Source organism: Acomys minous, assembly GCF_964271855.1.
Source record: "Acomys minous genome assembly, chromosome: 7".
Taxonomy (NCBI): domain Eukaryota; kingdom Metazoa; phylum Chordata; class Mammalia; order Rodentia; family Muridae; genus Acomys; species Acomys minous.
Genome location: NC_140488.1, coordinates 120,000,245 through 120,025,755, shown reverse-complemented (window position 1 = coordinate 120,025,755; position 25,511 = coordinate 120,000,245). Strand labels below are relative to the sequence as shown.

At 42.2% G+C, this 25,511-nt stretch overlaps 1 protein-coding gene across 2 annotated transcripts in view; it reads left to right on the top strand.

Moving 5' to 3' along the window:
• LOC311601893 (F-box-like/WD repeat-containing protein TBL1X) overlaps positions 1-25,511 on the top strand; it is a 166,828-nt gene that overhangs the window by 134,676 nt on the left and 6,641 nt on the right. For both annotated transcript variants that reach the window (XM_084789650.1, XM_084789649.1), the window contains 12 exons: positions 700-794; positions 12,990-13,103; positions 14,800-14,945; positions 16,863-17,127; positions 18,521-18,653; positions 19,015-19,156; positions 19,433-19,496; positions 19,596-19,693; positions 20,624-20,684; positions 21,131-21,252; positions 23,720-23,794; positions 24,215-24,342. In XM_084789650.1, the coding sequence (XP_084645776.1) occupies positions 13,046-13,103; positions 14,800-14,945; positions 16,863-17,127; positions 18,521-18,653; positions 19,015-19,156; positions 19,433-19,496; positions 19,596-19,693; positions 20,624-20,684; positions 21,131-21,252; positions 23,720-23,794; positions 24,215-24,342 (1,292 nt within the window). In that variant the 5' untranslated portion in view covers positions 700-794; positions 12,990-13,045. The remainder of the gene's footprint in view (positions 1-699; positions 795-12,989; positions 13,104-14,799; positions 14,946-16,862; positions 17,128-18,520; positions 18,654-19,014; positions 19,157-19,432; positions 19,497-19,595; positions 19,694-20,623; positions 20,685-21,130; positions 21,253-23,719; positions 23,795-24,214; positions 24,343-25,511) is intronic.

Genomic DNA, 25,511 nt, shown 5'->3' with positions numbered 1-25,511 from the left:
GGAAGTTGTCTTCTGGGTGCCAAAGGGCACACTAAGCAAATAATCAAGTAGGTTAAAACCAACCCAGGCAGAACTCTTTGGAATGACACTTCATGAAAGTACCACTCGAAAGTTTAGGATGGGTCTGGGGTGTGGCTCAGTGGCAGAACTCTTGCCTCGCTCCTGCAGGGCTGTAGGGTTTACCCCTAGCACTGAGGAAAACAAAAGAATAAAGATATATTATTTGATGATCCCTTTGCTTTTAAAGGAGCCAAACATACACTTTGCCGACGTACTAACAAATATACTAGATATTCTGTAAATGTTCAGGATGGGTATCTGAGGAGTCCCTGAACTTCGCTGCGTTTTCTTTACCTGAGGGTGTGCACACATTGTCAGTTGCATAAAGCAGTGTCCTAAAAACCAAGGTGTCTCCTAAGACAGTATTGTTAAGTAATAGCAGCAGCAGAATCTGTGCTAGTAGTGATTTTTATCAAGTCAGAATTGCTACATGCACAATAATGCCTAGCCAGCTATTTTAATCCCCATTCCATCTTGTATTTTTTGCATTTAAAACCTGTATCTTCATTTAAAAATGGTGAATGAGTAAAATGTGTAAAATTTGACTTAGAGTGAGAAGGATCCCTAAAGGAACAGGAGGGATGAGACATGGATATGCCTTTATGACATTTGTTTGCAAATCTTTTTGTTTCTCTGCAGGGTGGTCCTGATCTTTGCGGGAACCTCTCAAGGTGTGTGATCGGATGCTGGGTGGCCCACTGCTCCAGAGGTCTACACATGCACTCACTGTGACGGTAAGTAAGCAGCCCCCTTCCATGGGGTCCCTCCACCTTGGGCTTGCAGACCATTTGAGAAGTGGGCCTGTGTTCTGCAAAGCTCTGTGCTTGTTTCCAAATTATATTTTAATAAAGAAGTTGCAGGTATTTCTGCTGAAATTGAAGGAGGGAGGGAGGGAAGGAAGGAACATTAGTCACCTACTAGGGTTTTCATGGTTCCATCTCACCTTTGGCTGAGCTAAAATAAACTTCTCCAAGTGTTACTGGGAGGAGATAACACATTCAAAAATCAATCTTTGTTGTCAATATCAACCTCCAAGTAAGCTGCAACTTTATTAGAATGGGGCACAGGAGTATAACTTTTATTTCAATCCCACATGTGAATTCTCTGCTTCATTCATTTGTGAATATGGTTTGTGTCTGTCTGCAGAGTGACTTGCTGGCTGACGTTGAAATTTTGTAGGAAGCCATGCAGATTACCCTCCATAAATTTAGACACAAGGCCAGGTTTTACCAGAGAGCAGACAGTAGTGTATTCCTAAACTGATCACTTGAAATGTGCATCCAAAATAAAACCAATGCTGTGAAGTTCTTACCTTAGAGTTAAGGAATACAGCTCAGCTTTAGGGCATCTGCTTATCATGCATGTGGCCCCAGGTTTCATCCCGAACACTGGAGCAAAATAATAAATAAGCAAATAAGTAATTGTTGCTTTTTATTTTCGAGTTTTGTTTTATTTGTATATTTTTTATGTTCAGCTACACTTTTAATGCCTTTTTTGTAACTCTGATCCACTTCTAAAATCCCACAAAGCTTTCCAAATTTTAAAACAAACTAGGACACTTACGGGCAAGTGAGATGGCCCACTTAGTTAAGTACTTGCCTTGCAAGGAAGCATAAGGACCTGAGTTCAGATCTCAGAACCCATGTGAATCTATGTGAGGCAGCTGTGTTTGTAATGCCACATGAAATTGACCTCTGACCTCCATGTTTTTATACACAGATCCACATGTGCACACCACACACCCATTTACTAAATTAACCTTTAGAAGGTCTTGCTATATCATTTTCAGAAGATAAACCTCTTCTAGAGGACTCAGGCTTGATTCCCAGAACCCACATGGCAGCTCACAACCATCTATAAATAACTCCAGTTCCATGGAATCTGATGTTCTTTTCTGGTGGGCACCAGCCACACATGTGGCATACAGACATACATGCAGGCAGAACACTTCTCTCCACATAAAATAATAAAGTTTTTAAAAGTTAAAGCTCCCAAACTATAGACACGGTAGCTCCTTTAAAAATGATTAATAGTTCTTTATTATTCCAGATCTACTCTACTCCAAAATAAATACACCGAAGAAACAAGCCACGTTCACACAAACACACAAACCAATAATCAGGACATCATTTTCCAGAGCAAACAAAAGATGACCATCAACTGATGAGCAGAAAAGTAAATCCAAAAATGTTTGAAATATTGTGGTTCTTCAAGGGACAGAATATTTTCCACACTTGAGTGGAGAGTGGGGTCTGACTTTCACACGAACTCTGGTGCCCCTTATTTGACCATGTCCCCTGGATGGGGAGGCCTGGTGGCACTCAGAGGAAGGATAGCAGGCTACCAAGAAGAGACTTGATACCCCATGAGCATATACAGGAGGAGGTCCCCATCAGTCACAGTCATAGGGAAGGGGAATGGGGTGAAAGCGGGAGGAATGGGAGGATGCATGGGATGGGCTAACAATTGAGATGTAATATGAATGATTTTATTTTTCAATAAAAAACATTAAAAAATAAAATAAAAAACAGGGAAAAAGCAAAAAAAAAAAAAGAAATATTGTGGTTTTTGTTCTAGTAAAAGCAGTTGCTTTCTGTTGTAGAAATGGAAAAACCTGCCTTAGACTAGGAAAGACCAAGTGAGATTAGAAGGTCACTGTGTTAGTCTGGTTTTTTGTTTATTTGTTTTATGTGTTTGTTGTTGTTGCTTTGGGGTTTTTTGTTTGTTTTTTACTAAAAGGAAATGTGTGGGGCTGGCTACTTATTAAAATATTACACGTGTGTTTAGCTCACAGTTTTGGAACCTGAAAGTCCAATCATTATATATAGGTCTGGATCATGTGGGGACCTTGTAGCTGTATTATCCTTGTGGCCATCACATCATACTGGTAGGAATTCATAAAAGAGAGATTACATCACAAGACCAGGATCCAGAGGAGGGGAAGGGCCAATCTGTGAACTCAGGAGGCCTTGCCTTTTAAATGTCCACTGGCATACTGCTCTCAACATCTAAATGCTCGGGGGCACAGTTAAACTGTTATATTCAGTCCATAGTGGTCAGCAAGCATTTTCTAATGGTTTATGTGTTGTGGGCCAGGGAATCTGTGTTGAAGCCATTTGAACTTGCTGACTGCCAATCAGCTTGTGTATATAAAGAACTCTGGCAGTGGGCCGTGGGTTGCTAATCTCAAGCTGGTGAAATCTCACCTGTTGTAGCTGTTTTGGATTGGAGTTAAAAATCTCCACTCTCAGAGACAGGCTCCACAAGCCCTTGATATGAATACCTTACAACAAAGAATGTTCTGCCTTCTGTTATCAGGACTGAGATTGAGGCGCCCTGCTCACTGCTGCTATTGCCTTTTTATTTTATTTTACATCTTGGGGCTGGGAAGATGGCTCAGATGGTAAAGTGCCTATCATGTAAGCATAAGGACCTGAGTGGATTCATAACACCCAAGGAAAAATAGGGTGCAGTGAATACTGAATACAAGAGTTTGAATTAACCCCCCCCCCCCAAGGATCATAAGCTAGGAACAGTGTGGCAGTAGACATTTAAGAGGCCCTGCTGGCACACAGAGGAAGGGGAAGTACACTACCAGGATGAGACCTGCTAGGCTGTGGTCATACGGTGGGGGAGGAGGTCTCCTGTCAGAGGTCTAGGAGAGGGGAATAGGGCAGAAGAGGGAGGGTGGGAATGGGAAGATACAAGTGAGGGGATAACAATTGGGATGTAATCTAAATAAATTATGACAAATTAAAATAGTCAAAACCTACTGAGAGTCCAGAATGGTCCCTCTCCTCCCCTTCTCTGTATCCTGGTCTTGTGATGGTCTTAAGTGCTTACTTGTAAATTGTGCTGAGGCAGGAGAGGGACTGGTAGATCTCAAAGGCTCACTGACCAGCCGGTGTACCCTAAATAGCAACCTCCAGTTTCTTTCTTTCTTTTTAATTTATTTTTAAATTTTTATTATTTTCAGCAACCTCCAGTTTCTTTCTTTCTTTCTTTTTATTTTTTTTATTTTTCAAGACAGTGTCTGTCTGTGTTCGCCTTGGCTGTCCTGGACTCGCTTTGTAAACCAGGCTAGCCTCGAACTCACAGTGATCCACCTGCCTCTGCTTCTGCCTCCCGAGGGCTGGGATTAAAGGCGTGTGCCACCACTGCCTGGCTCAACCTCCAGTTTTAATGAGATAGCCTGTGCCAAAATTAAGGTAGAAAACAATAGACCAACATTTATTCTCTTCCTCTGGCTGCTGAATGTGCACACACATATGTGCCTACACATACTCCACACAAACACTACACAAAGTATTCTCAGTCCTGAGCCAGGTATGATGATATACTACTTTAACCCCAGGACTCAGAAAGCTGAGGTAGGATAATTGTCTATTTAAGGCCAGCCTAGTGTATATAAACAAGACCCTGTCTCAAAAAAACAAACAAGCAGTAAAACAAAACCACAAAAATGTTACCAGTCTTTTGACTATGGAATTTAAACTTCGAAACACTTAATCACAAAACTTAGTGCCCGTGTGTGCAGGTATAGAAAAGAGGCTCTTCAGATGTTCTGATGTGAATGCCCCCAGCAGGTTCATGTGCTTGAACACTTGGTATCCAGATGGTGGTACTAGTCTGAGATGTTACCGGCACTTTAGGAAGTGAGGCTAAGGTAGAGGAGTTAGGTCACTGGAGCCAAGTCTCAACAGTTGCAGCTGAGCCTGGTTCCCAGACAAGCTTAGGCCTGTCTATTGGTATCGCCCAAGCCACCTGATTTGCCAGTCCTAGAGGACGGGAATCAGTGTTTAGAACAGATTTAAGAAAATCTTGCTGCTTGGCTCCTTCACTAGTGTGAAGTGCTCTTAACCAGTTAACATGTACAAGAATGTTTACTTCTGGGTCTGCCTCCTGCATGCCTTTTGTGTAACATTAGTATCTGTCTTGGGTATGCACATAGAGTCTAGTGGAAAACCTTGGGAGGGCAAATTTTAATTAACCCAGGAAGGCGGCCAGGCACAATAACAACCCTTTTTGGCACGCCTTCTGGTGGAAATAATCTTATGTGAAAAGCAGAGTTCTTTTTCTAACAGAAGACTCCCTTTCTCTCTTTCCCCCAACCGTGTACTTAGTCATTGCCAGATTTTAATTACATTTTAATACACATAAAACAGTTCGTGTTTATAATAGAAAATGGAACATACAAAAAGCACACATAGAGATGTAAATTCAACATAAGTCTGTCCCCATAGAGCTAGTTATGAATGAAGAGGAGGGAGTAAACACAAAACAAAATGTAGTGCCATGCACATACCTCCTTTTTCTGTTCATTGACTTGTGCATGGGGATTGAGTATGCACCCATATCTGGGGGTGTGCCTGCCCACACAAGCAGGCTCATGTAGAGACCAGACGTCCATGTCAGGTATTCTATTGCTTCTCCACATTATTCTTTGAGACAGTGTCTCTCACTGAACCTGCCAAGGCTTTCTGACCACCAAGTCCAGGGCTTTGCCTATCTCTGTTCCATAGCACTGAGGTTACAGTATATTGCATTGGCATGTCAAACTTTTCTTATTAAATATTTTTTTTATTTTTTACATATACATTTATATTATTAAACATATGTACCAAAAACTACCAGCGGAGAATGGTGGCGCATGCCTTTAATCTCAGCACTCAAGAGGCAGAGGCAGGCGGATCACTGTGTGTTTGAGGACAGCCAAGGCTACATACAGAAACCATGTCTTGGAAAAAAATTTTTAAATAAAAAAACTTAAAAAAATAAACTATGTACAGCAAGAAGAACCACGAAACAGTCAGGAATTATATAAATGTTATATTCATTTACTTTGGCTATTTGTTTTGGCAATGTTGAAAAAAGCATCTTTCCTATATTGGTGCATCAAAAATTCTGAATGTAAATCAATATCTATCATATCTCATCTCTACCAATTTAATACATCTATCTAGACCTAAAAACATCGTAACCCCTAAACAACTAAGCTTAATTGTAAAACTAAACTTTCTGGTCTTCAACCCCATCAGAGACTTGAGAAGGAATAAAATTAATTACCTGCGTATGCTGGGATGCAGGTTAACAGCTTCCCAAATGAGAAGATGATAAAGACAGTTTTCTACCTGAACAGTCACCCAAAACTCCCTTTATCATCTTCAGCCTTCTGGCCCAATATATCTGACAGACATATATTTGTGAGGCAAGGACTGTTGAGGACTTGCTTACCCTGTCTTGGCAGAGTTTGGCCATTGACTCTGCCTGCATCCAAGCTTGCCCTTTTTTAGGCATAATTCTGTCTATGGTAGAAACGAGGACAGTTTGCACATTGGCTTATTTGTCACCTTTGAAGCCATCTCCATAAGGAGGATCTTTGGTGCTCATCATCTTCTTTGAGGTAGGACTGGTGTTGCCAGGAGTTAACATTGTCAGTGAATCTTTAAAATAATAAAAAAAAATACATTTTAAAATGCCATATTCTGTATGTCTCTGAGGTTTTTGAAGACCTTATCTAATTATTTTACCTTATCTTTCTTTAGAATCATATCTATCTATTGCACATAAGATGTATGTTCTTGTGATAAAAGTAGACTAGCAATTGATATGACCATGGTTTGATCAACTAACATTTAACTTGTATAAGTTATTTATCATAAACAGCCTACAATAGCACTTTCAAAGTATTGGAAGTAAACCTTAGGTTTGGAGATAGGGTAGAAAAGAAAAGGGGGGAGTATAAAAGTATATAGGGAAGATAGGACAAAAAGTAGATTAGTGAATCTACTCAACTTAATGCCTTAATTGTCACTCACAAAGTTATTTTTAATTCACTGGTATAGAATTTTATATATAGATGCAAAATAAGTTTAATTTTAGATACAGTGGTATAGAATTCAAATTTAAGATTAATCTTCATAAGCCGGGCGTGGTGGCGCACGCCTATAATCCCAGCACTCGGGAGGCAGAGGCAGGTGGATCGCTGTGAGTTCGAGGCCAGCCTGGTCTACAAAGCGGGTCCAGGACAGCCAAGGCTACACAGAGAGACCTTGTCTTGAAAAACCAAAAAAAAAAAAAAGATTATTCTTCACAAAATATAAGTGTGCCAAACTTTTACATGGGTCTGGGGGTCTGACCCAAGGGTCCTCATGTTGCCATAGTAGGCACTTTCCCCGCTGAGCCATCTGCCTAACCCACACCTGCTTTTTCTACACAGCATTATCACAGGCATCTTTTCCTAAATATTGTATTAATGACTACATCTTATTCCATTGTGTGTTATTTCTTCCCAACCTTTCCTCATTTGCATATTTTCCACAATTGGGATCAAACTATAAAATGCACATTGGCTATTTTTTGGTTTTCTGTATCTCCTTCCTTTTGCCCATTGTTAATCTAATATACAAGCAAAGGAGCATCTACAGAAGAGCAGGAAAGACATACAAAGAGAGGACCTCAAGGATCATTGTATTAGTCTGTTGTTGGCACCATGAGGAAATTTCCAAGGCTGAATACTTATTAGTGAAAAGAGATTTGTCTTAAAAAGTAGCTACCAACTATGAAATGAAAATGAACTTAACTTAGAGACTAAAGATGTTACAGAGGAAGAAGCCAGGGTATTAAGAGCTGTTGGGACCAATACAGCAGAGAAAATGGGGCCTTACAAAAAAAATTTAGTGTTCATACATACATGTAATGTGTTTGGATTCCCTGCCCTTGGTGGAAGGGGTTCTTTGAGACCATTTTCTATCCTCTGGTTGCCTGTCTTAGGTCCTCATGGAAATAGGACCCTGAGTCCTGTGTCTCAATAGATAATTCCTTTGTACCACAGATTCTTGCAGCATATTTAAAAACAAAACAAAACAAAAAAAGAAAAAAAAAACCAAAAAACACGGATAGCAGGAATGAGACACTTTCTTACCTCCCTGAGAAACACAGGCAGCTTGTCATGGCCATAAAAGTTCTCTGAATCATGGGACAAACTGTGAAAGGAGAATTTTTGCCATATAATGATGTGTCAGATGTATTACCCACACTAAAATGTGAGCACCTTGCACCATCTTCTCCACTAAAGAACAAATTTGCCCTCTTGTGGCAAGTAATGAATTTGTTCTCTCTGTCCTTACAGCAGCATCTCTCTGAGCCAGGGGGGAGGTCTTAGACTTCCATTTTAAAAAATACTACATAACAATTTTAGATGTTTTTACATTTTTTGAGCAGCCCTGTTCTTTCCCCAAGAATAATAGCTATTGAATACTGTAAGCACCAAATAAATGACTTAACTGTCTGTGGATAGTGAATCTTGACCTATTTTGTGAAGGAAAGGAACTTATGCAACCTTGAAGTCTTGAAAAAAAAGATAAACAAAAACAGGTAGACATATGTTCCCTTAATTTCTTGAGATCTCTAACCCAAATCATTATTTCTATTGCTACCTCTCTCTAGTGCAGGAGTTTCAGAGATGCCATCAACCTTTATGCAATTTTCTTTTGCAGAACAGGGAAGGAAGGAAAGGACGTTGGTTTAGTTGTGGCTTCAAATCCAGATGGAATTAAGTTATTTTTATTATTTCCTTTCCTGTACAATCTCAACTTCAAAGACCTCACTACTTGAAGGTGTCTCTATTGAAAACTAGTTCAGGTGACAAAATAAAACTCAGATGAGCATCTTATCTTCTCCATTCTGTTTGGGGCATATCTATGAACATAGCAAGTATTCTCTTTTATTTGTAACCAGGAGGGTTGCAGAAAGTTCAGCTGAAGTGGGTGCTGTCCGACTAAGTGATCAAGTGTTAATTGAGAGCTGGGTTCCCATTTGTAAGTGGCTGGGGACAAAATGGCGAGCATGGGTCTCTCTGTATTGCTGCTTTCTTTGATGGAATCTAAGTGACAACCACTGGTGTGAACTCTTGCTTTCTTTTAATTTATTTTCATTTTATGTGCATTGGTGTTTTGTCTGTATGAGGGTGTCAGATCTTGGAGTTCTAGACAGTTGTGGGCTGCCATGTGAGTGCTGGGAATAGAACCCGAGTCCTTTGGAAGATCAGTCAGTGCTCTCAACCGCTGAGCCATCTCTCCAGCCCCCATGAACTCTTACTAGAAAACAGAGCCTGAGTCTATGTGGTGACTGTGGTATGTTTTCCTTACTCATTCACATGTCTTCTTTGGCTAATTTTAGCAACATTTTCAGAGTTGTTGGATAATAATACTGGGTAACACAGATTATCTATCACATACCCTCTATCCCCAAGACACAGAGAATATTGCAGAAGAGGTGCAAAGACTGTAAATGCTGGTGGTTGGGGACTGCTGCAAAACAGTATCTTCTGAGCATTACATGATCACTGAATTTCCAAATTCATAGTAGCTGTTGCTTGTGTAAGATCAAACCAGTCACCATTCCAGCAGAAGTTTTATTGGGTTATTAGAGTGACAGAAAGAAAATATGAAAAATGAGTCTTACCAAAACAAGTGAACTACACTTTTTAGAATTATTTTCCAGGTTAGCTATGTATTCATGGAAGGTGGTAAATGGGAGACTCTGAAATACATTCTGATGAATGTTCATCTTTAAAACAGGAAATAGGGGCCTGGAGAGACAATTCAGTGGTTAAGAATACATACTGCTTGTGCTAACACACACCCACACCAGGTAGCTCATCACTTCTTCGATCTCCAACTCCAGAGAATCCCAGTCTCATTTCCTATTTTTAAAAACAAACTTTTAAAAACTTATTTTTATATTAGGTATATGAGTGGGTTTTTTTGTTTGTTTGTTTGTTTAGTTGGTTTTTCAAGACAGGGTTTCTCTGTGTAGCCTCGACTATCCTGGACTCGCTTTGTAGACCATGCTGGCATCGAACTCACAGCAATCCGCCTGCCTCTGCCTCCCAAGTGCTGGGATTAAAGGCGTGCGCCACAACCGCCCATCTGGGTTGTTTGTTTTTGTTGTTGGTTTGGTTTGGTTTGGTTTTGTCTGCATATAGGTGTATGTACCAGGTGTGTACAATACCTACAGAGACCAGAAGAGGGTGTCATTTCCTCTGGAACTAAAGAACTTGTGAGCTGCCATTTGGATGCTGGGAATAGAATCTGGGTCCTCTGCAAGAGCAACAAATGCTCTTAACTGCTAGGATGTCTCTATCTCCCACATCCTCTTTTTTTTTTCTTTTCATTAAAAAAATGTATAGAATATACAGCCTATGGCAGTGTCTACAGAGGCCAGAAGGAGGCATCTAATTCCCTGAGCTTCAAGTGAGAGACAGTTAGGGGTTGCTGCATATGTGCTGAGGATTAGACCCAGATCCCCTGGAAGAGCAGCCAGTACTCTTAACTGCTGAGCTATCTCTCCAGCCCCTTGTCCTCTTTTTATATATAACCCAGAGTCCAATTGGTACTGCCCACATATGCATAGTTATGGGGGCATCCACTGGAGCATGGGCAGCCTACCCTTAAAGCAATCTCATTCTTCCTCGCCTAGTAGCCATCAGCTGTCAATAGCTCCTCAGCTAGGTATGGGGCCTTGTGAGTTTCTCCTCCATGCATGCTGGAATGGTGACTGGCTTGATCTTGTGCAAGCTGTGTGGGGTATAGAGAAAGCCTGAGACTGTAAGCCTGTCACTGCAGCTAGGACTGTCATCATTATGACAGTACTCAGCCTCACCAAGTCTGCTGGTCTGATCAGGAAGCCCCAGTGTTTTCCTACACACGTTGCTGCATTTTCTAATTTCCTTAAGTTATATTTTTGTTAGCTTACACTGTGAGTTTACAGCTATTTACTGAGTCTCTATTTCTTCCCCCTAAGGCACCAAGTAGAAATCGCAGGTCAAATTTTTGTGGCAGTGTTTTGCATAAATACGTTACTGTCACCAAAGGAAGATAAGCATTTTTAAAAATATATTTAATTAGTTTGTTTTTACATGCAATGCAACGTTAATTCTTCAGTCTTAATAGACTGGTACAGCAATCTGTTTCCATGGGATTCTCTCTGTCCCCCATGTTCCTGGGACCTCTTCACCTGGACCCCTGACACAAATGATATCAAGGTGACATGTGTAGCTACTTGGCCCACACCTAATCACTATCCTTGGGGCTTCTCATACCCTGTAGGTCGAGTGGCCTTTAGGTATATGGTAGAGACCCCTTTAAAGTTCCTCAGGAAAAGGCACTGTGAAGCATTATTTCCCTAGGACCACACTGTCATTCTTCCAAGGAAGGCTTGACATCACTACCAGTCTGCTCCAGTGTCTTCTGTGTGAGAAGATGCTGATCCAGCCATATCTGCTGTTCAGGGTCCCAAATGAGCAGGATTCCATTGTGATGCACATTCTGAATTACAATACAGCATGGTTTCACTGAATACAAAGTTAGCTGATTGTCTGTGTTCTTTATTTTACCTCATGTCTCTGTCTCTCTCTCTCCCTCCCTCCCTCCCTCTCTTCCCTCCCTCAGTCCTTCTCCCCTCTTCCCCTCCCCCCCAGTTTGCATTTCTGTTTCTGTGATAAGATACCCTGACAAAACCAGCTTGAGAGAGAGAGCTTATTTGGCTTATTTTTATTTATATTTTATGTTATGTTATCTCATTTATACTATATTTATAATTTCATGATACAGTCCATTATTGAGGAAAAGTCAAGACAGGAAGTTGAAGTAGCTACTCCATAGGCAAGATCAGAGAGAATTTGAATGGGTGCATGTGCTCAGCTTGCTTTTTCTCTATTCATACACTTAGGGCCCAGCCCCACCTGGGTGCCACTCACACTGCCAAGACTTTCCTTCTGGGTCTGTGTTGCTGTCTGTGGCCCGTGCTACCTTTGAATGCTGGGTGAAGATCTGTGGTTTATGCTGTGGCCAGAGGCCATGTTGATGTCCATGATCCCAACCATATCAGATGGTGTTATTGTGTCCGTGGCTCTACTGCAGCTCAGGAAATTCTGTTTGTGGTCTGTGCTGAGACCAGAAACCATGTGGAAGCCCATAATCCATGCTTCCAGGGTCCATACAGAGCAATAAGTTACTTTCACAGAGATATTGATGACTGCAGATGCACAGCTGAGAAAGAGGCCTGTGGAAGACTTCTGTGACAGCCCCTACTTCCAAAAATAGTAACAGCCTAGATAGGAAGCCAACAGAGAGAACTCTTTTAACTGTGATAAGATGCCTGGGTGTTGCCCTTCATAGTAGATGACTTCCAGCAGGAAGACTCAGTCCATTTAGGGAGAAGTACACTGAGAGTTTGACCATGCCCCAGTGAATCTAGAGATAGCACAAATTGCACCTGTTTTGTTTTGTTTTGTTTTTTTCTTGGGGGAGGCAACAAGGATGGTGAGTACAGGGAAGGGCTAGCAATCAGGGTGCATGATGTGAAATCCCCAAAGAATCAATAAAAAAATATTACGTTGGGGGAAAAAGACACTCCTTCAAAGGCATGGCCATAGCCCAGCCTGATCTATTTGAGCCTTCATTGAGACTCTCCTGCCTGGCCACTCTATATTGTGTCAAGTTGACAATTAAACCAACTGTCACATACATGTATTCATATGTTCATGGATGTGCAACTACATCTGTCTTATATCATACAATATGATGGTAATTGGTCAACCTATAATATGTATAAGATGTTTACTTTTATCTATATGTAAGTTATATATAGATTATCTGTGTGTCTGTTTGTCGGTTTTGGTGGAGATCAAACATTGACATAGGTAAGCTAGGTCCTTAGCTACAATTAAATTTTTATATAAACACACAATTATAAAATACAATGTGCGCCAGGCATTAATTTCATCGTGTGTATGAAAACATAAACATTATTTAAATCATTTCAAAGGGGTGTAGCTCAGTAGTGGAGCACTTGCCTAACATATACAAGGTCCTGCATCTATGTACAATATATTCAAATCAGTGTTTCTGGTGTTTTTCTAACAGAGGGTGGCTCCCACTTGATAGAGACGAAGACCTCATCACCGAAAGGTGAGGCTAAGATGAGCATTACCAGCGACGAGGTGAACTTTCTGGTATATCGCTACCTCCAGGAATCAGGTAATTCACTTGCTTTCCTGTAGGAAGTTCATTTTAAATATGTGTTGGGCAGAACAGTTGACAACCAGTGCAAGCCAGACTAGCAGATGATAAAAAAGACCTAAAGACTCTTTTGTAAGAGTGTTCTAGGGATGGAGAATTGGTTTGGAGGGCACTTCCATTCCTGGGTTGGAGTCTGGGGAGAACCTGCTCGTTGTTTTCATGACAGAGAAAATCAGTCAAGAGCAATTGAGCCCAGGTGCCTTTAATCCTAGCACTTTGGAGACAGGGACAGGTGGATCTCTGAGTTTAAGGCCAACCTGATCTAAATAGTGAGTGAGACCTTGTCAAGATACTGCTTCAAGGTATATAGTTTAAAAAGCTAGACACATATTTCTACTATTGGCAGGAAAAATAAGTCTTGTAGGTAACAGCTATTGTTTTTAGAGAACCTCCAGTGGGGCAACATGCTACTTTGTCATGGTCTAATGTGATTTCTCCAAGGAGTCATTTTAGTTTTCAAGTAAAATACTTTTTAATTCTCGCAACTTGAAAATATTTAAGACCTATAAAATGATACTAATTAAACCCCATCCTGGTCCCTACTCATGTAACTCAAGCAACAAACTACTTCAGTCCAATAGGGAACCCACTATGTTCACTTCCCTGATGGAGGATAGAAGTCTTTGGTGATGCTGTTGGCAAGTATCTACTTCTGAGGGCTTTGTGGGTAGTCAATTCATGTCTCTCCCAGCTTTGGTGGCCTGTTGGCAACCTTTGACATCCCCTGGCTTAAAGCTACATTACCTTGGTTCTGATGTCCAAATGTTTCCACATTTCCTTTTGCAAAGAGAAGGTCATATTGGTACTTATTTTAATAAGTTATATCTACAATAAGTCTATTTTCAAATGGCCACTCTCTGATATATAATGTGTCCCCACCTTCCAGAGTTGCATGTGTTAGCTTTCTTTCACTGTGTCCAAATTCCTCAAGAAAATCAAATTAAAGGAGGAAATGTTTTTCTGACATTCGGAAGTCTTAGTCCATGGTTACTATGGTCCTGTTGCTTTTGGTTCTGTAGTATGGGAGAACATCATGGTGGGAGTATGTGGCATGGCAACGTGGCTCACCTCATGGCAGCCAGGAAGTAAAGACAGAACGATGGAAAGGGGTGGGAGAGTCCCTGATATCCTCTTAAAGTTCACACCCTTGATGACCTGACTTCTTCCTTTTAGGTCCCATGTCTTAAAGGCTGTATATCACCACCCAATTGTTGCAACTGGCTTGTCACTCAAGCCTTTAAGCATATGTGCCTTTGGGGGAGACACGTCACAGTTAAATAGATATAGTTAACTCCTGTTAAACTCTTCTTATGTTGGAAATGCCAGTCAGAATGCATTTAAGGGCTGGGAAGATGGTCTGGTGGGTAAAGTGCTTGCTGTGCAAGGATGTGGATCTCAGTTCTATTCCCCACCTCCCAGGTGAAAGCCAGGCTTTACTATCAAAAGCTGTTTCTAGTCACGTATTGGTACCAGTCCTCCTCGCTTCTGTGTGTCTCCTTTTCCCCCTGTCTGCTCAACTCTTAATTCAGAAACTGAGCTTCCATTCTACAGCCTTCCCCAAGTCCCTTGCCACCCACAGCTCCATGTTTACATCTCCAGCCTGCACTCCCTCCCTACTTGGCTCTTACCTACCTCTGCTCCCCTCTTCCTACAGGTTTTTCCCACTCCGCCTTCACGTTTGGGATAGAAAGCCACATTAGCCAGTCCAACATCAATGGGACACTAGTGCCACCGGCTGCCCTCATCTCCATTCTTCAGAAGGGACTGCAGTATGTGGAGGCGGAGATCAGCATCAACGAGGTATGTCCACTCCTGACAATATGGCAGAGTTTCAGCCTCCCTGGCAGGTCTGGAGAATGTGTGTATGATACAATTCCAGTACACAGGCTTTCCATTCTAAGGTACCTGAGGAAAAGTGGAGACTACAAACAGGCAGGCTTTGGATGCCCCCTTGTGTGGGTTTTCAGAATTGCAAGGTGTTGGCTGATGAAATAACCAGTTCATGCTACTAACAAACAGACATTCATCTACTCTGAACCAGGGCTTTTCATGAGCAGACAGACTCTCTTTCTGATTTCCCTGGGCAGATTGACCTTACTGAATGCTCATGGAGAATCTTTATTTTCTGTGAAACTGACAGGGGCATAACCAGAGGGAAATTTGGACAGCATTTCACAATACTCTACCCATTTCTCTGGCTCTTGCATCCTCCCTCTTTTCCCCATCTTCTTTCATGTTTCCTGACTGAGCTTTGGAACAAGTGATATAGTTGTCCAATTTAGATCTGCAAATTCAATAGTTATCTGTTTTCAGCACTTTTACCAGTTATGATTCTCTGCAGTGACTACTACGGGGGGGGGGGATGGGGGCTTCTCTTACCGAAGCTAATAGCAGCAATAATCTATGGGCTTAACCACAAATATTTAGAATTTGAGAAGCATAGCAGTAATGTCTGATTTCTGTTTCTCTTACATTCAAAGAGATTTTTGTTTGTCTCAGGTAGATAATCTTTGTCATGTGTTTCCAGGCATTAAAAAAAGAACTCAGATGATAGGTTTTGTGGCAGTCATCTAGAAGAGCATCTAGTGCTCTTAACTGCTGAGACATTTCCTCAGCCACATGACCATGTTTTGTGACACAGTCGTCTGTTTACTGTGGCTCTCTATGGAAGAGGAAAATGGCAAAGAATCAAGACTTGTCACCCTTGGCCATTCAGGGCCAAGTGGCTGATGGGTGAGATTGTATGTACTATGTTGTATTATTTTTCTTATTTTTCACATTTTATTATACTTTAAAAACAAAAATAAATGAAAAACCTACCTGGGGCAATGTGTTATTTAGATAGTAGTCAGCCAAAACTTGTCCCTCTCCATTTCTGAAATAATTTAAGTTCCGAACATATGGGAATATGGTTTTTCATCCAGCAGACAGCCTGGAGGTATGTAGAGATTCATGATTCAAATATTTGGAGTGTTTCCTGAGGAAAGAACTTCCTGTGTTTTTAAGGATGTGTGGAAATGTTTTCGTGGTAGATGGAAACCTGACAAAGTACAGGCTTGTTGGGTTTTTTTAATGCATTTTAGAATCAAGTAACCATGTTACCTGGTTGCATCATAATGACATTTCATCTACACTGAGCCCAGTTCATAAAGCACACTTGTGTAGACCCGAGTCCCAGGAGTCCTATTCTGAATGGTGCAATTGTCTTTACGTTGGGCTCATTCTTTGTTCATGGTTAATAGTGGTCACTGCAGAGAAGCCTGATCTGGTGGTAGCATCTAGTCTATCAGTCTCACCTTTGTGGCTTGGCAATGCTCAGAGAAGGGATTTCCAGTGCACCTGAGGATGGTGAGCACCATGACCTGCTTCCACCCAGTAGATGACAATATATACCCATGTTCCCAGTGTTGATGACTGAAAGTGGCCTTGCCACATTGAGACTTTTCCATCAAGGAGGCAATTATACCCTACTGGTTGAATAACCACTATATTGATGGTAGCAGATTTTGAGAAGTAAACCTGTTCAGATACCTCTAATGACCTAAAGAAGATCTTTACTGCTATCTCTCCACGAACTAACTCCTCATCCACATCCTCATTCCTCTTTGCCATCTCTCACCCTGTCCCACTACAAAATCCCTTGCACCTTATTCCTAGTCCATGCCAGCTTCTCTGGTCCATGATAACTGATGGGGAACACTTGCTTTACTTTCCTAGGATGGCACGGTATTTGATGGGCGTCCCATTGAGTCCCTATCGTTAATTGATGCTGTGATGCCCGATGTGGTACAGACAAGACAGCAAGCATTTCGGGAGAAGCTTGCCCAGCAGCAAGCCAATGCAGCAGCGGCGGCAGCGGCGGCGGCCGCAGCCACAGCCACAACCACAGCAGCCACAACACCAGCAGCTGCTGCTCAGCAAAACCCACCAAAGAATGGAGAAGCCACGGTGAATGGGGAAGAGAATGGAGCCCATGCAATAAGTAAGTGCAGAGTTCTCTGGTCTTCAAGAGACATGCTTTTTTTTAATGTTTGTTTTTCCTCTCATACCTGTATATAGGCTTAAAATTCTGCCTGCTGCCAATCTGTTAAATGACTTTCTGGGCTTTGCTTCCTGTCTGTCCACAAGATCTCCATCTTCTATGACTCCACTCAAATCCCTTGGTTTCAGGAAGTTTTGCACCTATGTGTATGTCTACAACACAAGGGGAGCTTCCATAAGTATCATTTGTGGTGCCCTTTAATCCTAGCATCTCACTAGTGTCCCATGCTCAAGGTCTTAAGAGAAATGGTACCTTAATCAGAAAGCCGAGGTAATTTCAAGAGCAACAGGCCAAGACATGGGCCATTATATTGCTTGGTCTTTGCAAACCACCAGCAGTTTAGCCCCTATTGAGTAATTGTCTAAGAGCACTTATTTCTAGAGTTGGAGCAGGTAAGGGGATGTCCACATCAGCCCTACACCTGGGCAGAGCAGAAGTGAACATATGCCTTAACATACACTGGCAGTTCACACACACAGAGGGTTTGTTTTGTGTGCACCCCACAGCTCTGGTGTTTGTTCATGGTGTTTTCTAAAAGCTTAACCCCTACTACCACCTACTGAGGTTTATTATTTCCTCAATGTCTTGGGCCTGGTGCATCTTAGGTGCCTGCTGTAGACTTCAAGGTCTGCTACTGCAAGATAGCTTCTCCTTCTTACTGCTGCAATGGTTGGACGGGTTGTGGTCAAGAAGATAGCATTCAGGAGTTGGTTCTCTTTCTAAACTCAGGGATTGGGGCATTGAACTCGGGTCATCAGTCTTCCGGGACTCTGGCTGGCTGAGCTATATCTTTGGCCTTCTTGCATGATTCCCTTGAAAGTGACAGTATGAGTTAGCTTTGTGTTCCTGTAATGACATACCTCAGACAACTAGTTAAGAAAGAGAAAAGGCTTACTTCAGCCCACAGGCAATGCCTACACATGGCTATGACCACGGTGGACATTGAGGTAGAAACACAGTGGAGGGCGTCATAGGAGACAAGAAGTCAGAGCAGGCTAGATAACTAGTAGTGACTTTCACCTAGACACCACTTCTTAAAGGTCCCATCACCTGCTCTTCTATCCATGTGTGGACACCAGGTTTTCAACACACACACACACACACACACACACACACACACACACACACACACACACTTTGGTAACAAATATACAAACTAGCACTGTCAAAACAGAAGCACAAAATGTGCAAACTGCAGAAGTGCCCACTTTTACAGTCATCAGATGTAGTTCACCTTTGGTACATAAAAACAAAGTACTTTAAAAAAAGCAATTCCTAAGGATGTATTTTTTTAATGGGCTTGGTGAGCCATGTTTTTATGTTTGCTTGGCAGATAATCACTCAAAACCAATGGAAATAGATGGGGACGTTGAAATTCCACCGAGTAAAGCCACAGTCCTTCGAGGCCATGAGTCTGAGGTGTTCATTTGTGCCTGGAATCCTGTTAGTGACCTACTTGCTTCTGGGTAAGAATTTGGGGCAGGAATGCACCTGGGTCTGGAGGATGTGAGGGAGCTCACTCTTCCCTGGAGCACTGCCTTGAGAAAAGCACACTTGTTTGTCATACCTTCCCAACGTGTGAAGACTAAGGAACAAGCTGTTTCATGCATCCTGTATTGTGGGAAAGTCAGTCATCCCAGCCATTTCTTTGGTGGGGAGCAAGGCAAACACATCTCAAGTCAATAAGCAGAAGGGATGGAGGGAGGGAGGGAACTGAGCAAGTAGGGTGGAAAAGACAAGGCGCATGCTAATGAAGTGAGAGAGAGTCACACATCAGTCACATTTTCCCATTGAACCAGAGTAAAATGCTCCATATTGGTTCTGCAGATCTGGAGACTCCACTGCAAGGATATGGAACCTTAATGAGAACAGCAACGGGGGCTCCACACAGCTTGTGCTGAGGCACTGTATACGCGAAGGGGGACATGATGTTCCCAGTAATAAGGATGTCACCTCATTGGACTGGAATGTAAGCAGCTTCTACCATCCATGTGTTCAGATGAAGTACATGCAAACACAAAGAAGCAGACAGTTCTGTTGTCTTAGCTCCCACCTTGGGATACTGGTACCAGGGGCTCATGATAAGGTCCTAGTGGACAGACAGCAGCCTGGGGGTAGTTGTCTCCATCATCATCAACTCTGTTGCCTCTGTGAGAGAACTGGTTCTGTCATACAGCCCCATGTGGGAAGGAGACTCAGGAAAGCACCCAGTTACTAATGTGTATCATCCTTTTCTGTCCCCCAGAGCGATGGGACACTATTGGCAACAGGTTCCTATGATGGTTTTGCAAGAATATGGACAGAAGATGGTACGTTCTGCATCCCTCTTGTGTGTTGATTTTGTGTGTGATTCTGGAGAGAACAGTTGGTGACTATGAAATCACCATGTCTGTGTGTTCCCATTTCAGGTAACCTAGCCAGCACCTTAGGTCAACACAAAGGCCCCATTTTTGCCTTGAAGTGGAACAAAAAGGGGAATTATATTTTGAGTGCTGGTGTAGACAAGGTGAGTGGGTTTCAATTTTAAATACATCCCCTTTATTTGTGAATGTGGATTTATTTTTAGTCTGTTGGCTTCTTTGGCAAAGTAACTCATTTAAACTGTTTCTCTGATTTGATCTTACTGCTGACTTTGAACAAGGTGTCACCTCATAATACATTTACCTCTGTAGACCTTGTACAGAATGTGCTCCTAGACCAGTGATAGAGAAAAAAAAAATCTCCAAATGGAGTTGCATTATATTGTTGTGGCTGTTTCTTGTTGGCTTTCATCCAACAATTATTAGTCACAGGCTCTTTTTTCCCCTCCCTTGACTTCGCCTTTTCTACTGCAGATAGCAGAATTCTCTGAGACCTGCTAAAGGGGCACACTTCACAGAAATTCATGGAACTACTTAGAGTTTGATTTTTCTCAATCCATACTTTGAAGTTTTGGGCTGTCCCATCTGTTCTCCTGGTTCATGGAGTGATAGGATTGTTGGAAACGTTCATTTCTGCAGCACTTCCTTTGGAACAATGTCCAAAAGACACACAGATGTGCCTTCTTACCTGTTACTTAATGGTTTCCTGGGTTTGGGAGCTGAGGGAAAATTACCATCAATTTTGGTAAATTTCCTACATATATTGGTGAAGGCTGCTATGTACTGGTTGCTCTCATTAGTGTGACATCCATGTTGCTGAGTGTTAAATGCACATTGTACATGAGAGATTTGGGTCAGAAATATAGAAGTGACAAATGTATAAAATTATAAATATTTTACACTACTACATGTATAAGTGATAACAGTTTGGTTATATATAGGCATACAATAAAATGTTGTTAAATTAATTTCTTAGGTAGAAAGGGGGCACTGGTTGTCTTTTCTGGTTCAAGACATTCTAGATAATTCTTTGAGAAGAATAATAACTAACTTTTCCCTCTGTTTGTGCAACACAGACGACAATAATTTGGGACGCCCACACAGGAGAAGCCAAGCAACAGTTCCCTTTTCATTCAGGTGAGTTTGCTGTTTGGGTTGTGCAGAGGTAGCCCCATGAGTTCTCCTTATTTAATCCTGTTTGATATTGTATAAGAGCAGAGACATATCAAAACTTTGGGACTTGGGATACTGTGAAAACAAAGTATTGGCAATAAGAAAACACATGGCTTAGCAAAAAATATCTGCCACCTCCCTTTTCCACATAACTGGGCCTGTGTCTGAGGGCTTTTTCATTTCATAGAAAGGTGGGGGTCTCTCCAGAGGTATCTTCTGCTTGCACATTGGAAGGTGAGAGTCTTTAAGGTCTTTGAAGGCCAGTTTTCATGCTGTCAGTAGAGCTGACTCACCATCGAGGTGGTATTCATGGTCACTAGACAAGACTTCTGGAGATGCTTTTGTCTGCATCATTGAGCTCTATAGTCATTTAATCGGGCAAATGTCCACTCTTTCCTCCTGCCTTGCAGCACCTGCCCTTGATGTGGACTGGCAGAACAACACTACCTTTGCTTCCTGCAGCACAGACATGTGCATTCATGTGTGCAGGCTTGGCTGTGATCGCCCAGTCAAAACCTTCCAAGGACATACTGTAAGTGGCACTTGTGATGCTCAGGCTTGGGGGTTGTGAGAGAGTGGTGTGGGAGCCATCTTTTCACTGCCAGCATTAAAAAAAATAACTCTGCAGGTGAGACTATTTGCTCTGCTGCACTTTGCTGCTGAGAGCCTGTGACTGCCCTGTGTGGTAGAATTAACCCAGATATGGTGTCAGTGGTCCTGGGAATACCTCAGGGTAGCTATAGGCTAACCCTCTCTTGGTTCTTCCCTATTTTTCTTCTAAACCCAGTCTATTTCCCACCTTTTAATATAGGGGCACATGTTTTACATTTGATTTCTGTTGGTCCTGCTTAGACTTTACCTCTCACACCTTGTCTCCTGGTTCCCTAAATGATTCTCACTGATGCTGATTATTCTGAGCAGAAGTCTACCTACATGAGTCTGAACCTGCTGCTTCCTGAGACTTATGTGCAGGCTCTGGTTGTTTCCCTAGAAGTTTGACTTGACATGCAGAATGATGGCAAGAAAGCTCTGCTCCCAGGAATGAATTTGTGTCACCATGCACATGGGTCACCTGGGGACAGATAGGTCATGGAGAAGGCTGCCTGTGAGTTTTTCCTACAGCTTCCTTTGGAGACATGCACACTGCCTGATTTACACTTGGGCTCACAGATGAGCACACACTGACACATATACCCTCTATACTGCTCTGTAAGCATGCCCTTCTCCTCTTTGATTTGGTCACAGAGAGCATTGCTCCTTGGTTTCTCAGCATCTTCCATTTCACACCCTTCAAAACTTACAAAGAGGATCAACCACAACATTTATAAGTGTGAAATCGTTTAGAAAATAATCCACTGTGTGAAGTTTGCTAGGCCAAGACAGCTAGCTGGCTTGGCAGAGGATGCAGTTAATGGCAGAGTATTTCCAAGAACCCTCTGAGGAAGCCATTAGACAGTAAATTACTCTGTCCTTCCTTCTGCCCCTTGCTCTGCATGCAGTCCCTGCAGATGATCCTTTATAGAAGTACATTGCTTTCTTCCTTCCGCACCAGAAGCCTTTCTCCTCTAGTCTTGGAGTCTCTGGTACTCAAAAACCAAGAAAACTGGCAGTTTCCTTGTTGTTTGGCCCCTAAATACAGCTTAATGAACCAATGAGTTTTATTAGGGTTACAGGAAATTTGGCTGAGAGATTACTTAGAAGTAGAAATGACTTAAAGACAGCTGCATCACCAAAGCCCACCCCAACATGAAATCTGGGAACCTGGAACTACATGTACAGCCATAAGCCCTTTCTGTGTGACTCAGTTGATCAGGCAGCTTGTCTTATCTTTGTTTCTTCTAGGCAGTTCAGCTGGCCTCTGTTTCTTCCAGGCAGCTGTGCTTGTCTGAGAGTGACTCAGCAATCTCTTCTGCTTATACATACTCTTGTAGTGAGAGTTGAGGGCATTAGTGAATCTGGTCAGTTTCGGGGATTTCTGAAGGTATTTTAAGTGGCTCACTTCCTGTATTAATGAACTTCCCTGTAGTATTTCATTCACCTCACTTACAACTCCCTGAAAATACCCAGTCTTGAGAAGTTTTCCTTCAAAATGGAAGCTTTTTATCTCAGAGGAAACTGCTATACAACTCAAATCCACAGGAGGATGGATTTTATTTCTCAATGCCTTTCTCTAACTATAGTTCTGAGTGTAGTTTCCCCGCACACACGAGTTGGCTGTGTGCCTTTGGATGGCTTTTCCTTCTGTCTGTCTCTGCCTTCGTTCTATCTAAACCTTTCTCCACCTTTACCTCACATCCCACAAGTTACAAGTATTCCAACAGAATGAAGAGGAATTGTTACAGTAAAAGCACATAGGAAGCTGGGCATGGTGGCGCTTGCCTGTAACCCCAGCACTCGAGGTGGCAGAGGCAGGTGGATCTCTGAGCTTAAGGCTTGCGTGGTCTACAAAGTGAGCCCAGGACAGCCAAAGCTACATAGACAAACTGTGTCTCATAAAAACAAAAGCACGCAGAAAAATTATGATCAAAGTTTACTTTGTAAAACAACTAGGTTTAGCTCTGCTTGTTGGCATATGCTTATAGTTCTAATACTAAGGAGGCTGACAGAATTGTTCTAGGACATTCTGGAATGCATAAAGAGCTTTTGGCTTGCCTGTGCAAGCAGCAATAAATAATAACTGATTTAATTAGTTAGCTGTGCTTATTGTATGCAAATTCTTCATTTGGCTTCCTTAATAAGGATTTTTTTTTCGTAAAGAAATATGGGTGAGAGTACAGCTGGTCCTTTGTAATATATGGTAGTGGTTTTTTTTTCCATGAGTGAAAAGAAATGTAAGGAGAATATTGGTTCTTGTGCTGTGGTTATTTTCATATCCTGTGAACTTCCCCCAAGGCCCACTGTACTACAGCACTGGCAGCATGTTACTGCCTCCTAGTAGATGCCAGCCTTTCCTACATAAAGGCTTTGATTTCTTTCTGAAATTCTGTGCTCTCTTGCAGAATGAGGTCAATGCTATCAAATGGGATCCTTCTGGAATGTTGCTAGCCTCCTGCTCTGATGACATGACATTAAAGGTAATGTTGGTGCCTAAAAGGATAAGGTGCTTAATCCCAGACAAACCCCTGTAGCAGTACACAGCCCTTCGCACCCTCATCTGGAATGTTACCTTGATACTGCCTTTTCTCCATAGCTTTCCTGGTTTCTAAACTGTTTTGTTCTTCCGTGTAATTTTGACATATTGGGGCCACGGTTCCTACTGAGAGACCTAGTGACTTGTCTACTAGCATCCTTGTAAACTTAGCTTAACTCTGTGCTTTAGCACTTCTTCACAGTCACCTGCTAATGTGCCTGGTTGACTCCTTGCTGGCTTGTGAGCCTCTCCCAGATCTGCCACCTAAGGAGTGCTCCCTTACATGTAACAGAATGAATGGTGCTGAGCCATTCTTAATTAGGGGAACAATATTGGCTCACACTGTTACTAATGCTTCTTCCAGATCTGGAGTATGAAGCAGGATGCATGTGTCCATGACCTTCAAGCTCACAGCAAAGAGATCTATACCATCAAGTGGAGTCCCACAGGACCAGCCACCAGCAACCCGAACTCCAACATCATGCTAGCAAGGTAAAGAAGGGCAACCTCATAGTTCTGTCTCCTTCCTGAACACAGCTTCGCTCTCTGTTGCCTAGTGAGTAAGTAACTCAGCTGGGGAGACTCACCTAGACCTAGAGACAGAAGTGTTGAAGCTCCTCCAAACTGAATAAAATGGGAGTTGCCTGTGAAGCAGGGCAAGGAGATGGGAGTATATCCTCCCTCAGTATCCATGGAAATGTTTCCAAGACCTTGTCTGATTACAAGATCTATGAGTGCTTTTTTTTTTTTTCCCTACAACGTTTGACTAACTTCCCCTGTACTTCTCTCTCTTCTCTGAATGGCCTGTAATATCTATACAATGGGAATGCTGTAGGGATAGTTTAGGTAACACTGACAAGCCAAAGCACATGTCTGATACAGTTTTGTGTGTGTATATGCTTTTTAATTGTTTTGTTTGAGACATCCCTGAGTGACCTAGAACTTGCTAGGTTTCTTTTCTTTCTTTTTTTTCCTCTTTCTTTTTCTTTTTTTGGTTTTTCCAGACAGGATTTCTCTGTGTAGCCTTGGCTGTCATAGACTCACTTTGTAGACCAGGCTGGCCTCGAACTCGCAGCAATCCGCCTGCCTTAGCCTCCCAAGTGCTGGGATTAAAGGCGTGCACCACCATGCCCGGCCTGAATTGCTAGGTTATCGCCTGCCCAAAATGCATTATTTTCCTTCCCTCTCAATGGTTTCTTATCTGCAGTTAGATAAAGCCATAAACCTGCAGGTATGGAGGGTTGGCTTAATTGAGTGAAAGTTTTTAAGACAAAGAGGAAATTAGAGCTTGGAGTTCAGAGTTTATTTTTGAAGCTCCATTCAGGGCTGTGGTACTGAGATGTGGACTGGAGATAAATGATTCCTTGACTCAGCCAAAGATGGCCTGAATCTCTTAATAGTCAGCCAAACCCAGAACCAGGGGGACAGAGTTATCTCATCCGAACCAAGTCACTTTGGGCTTTTGGGACAGGGATGGACCTATGGCCTTGTGCATGCTGGGCAAGTGCTCATCGGGTACACCCAGCCATACTCTTGGTAGCTTAATGAGAACATTTAGACAGATGATCTAAGGCCATTATGATCTAGAATGATCTGTAAGCCATGTTAGATCTTTGGAGTTTGCATTTATGTACTGTGGCTGTTTAGTCTGGACAAGACCA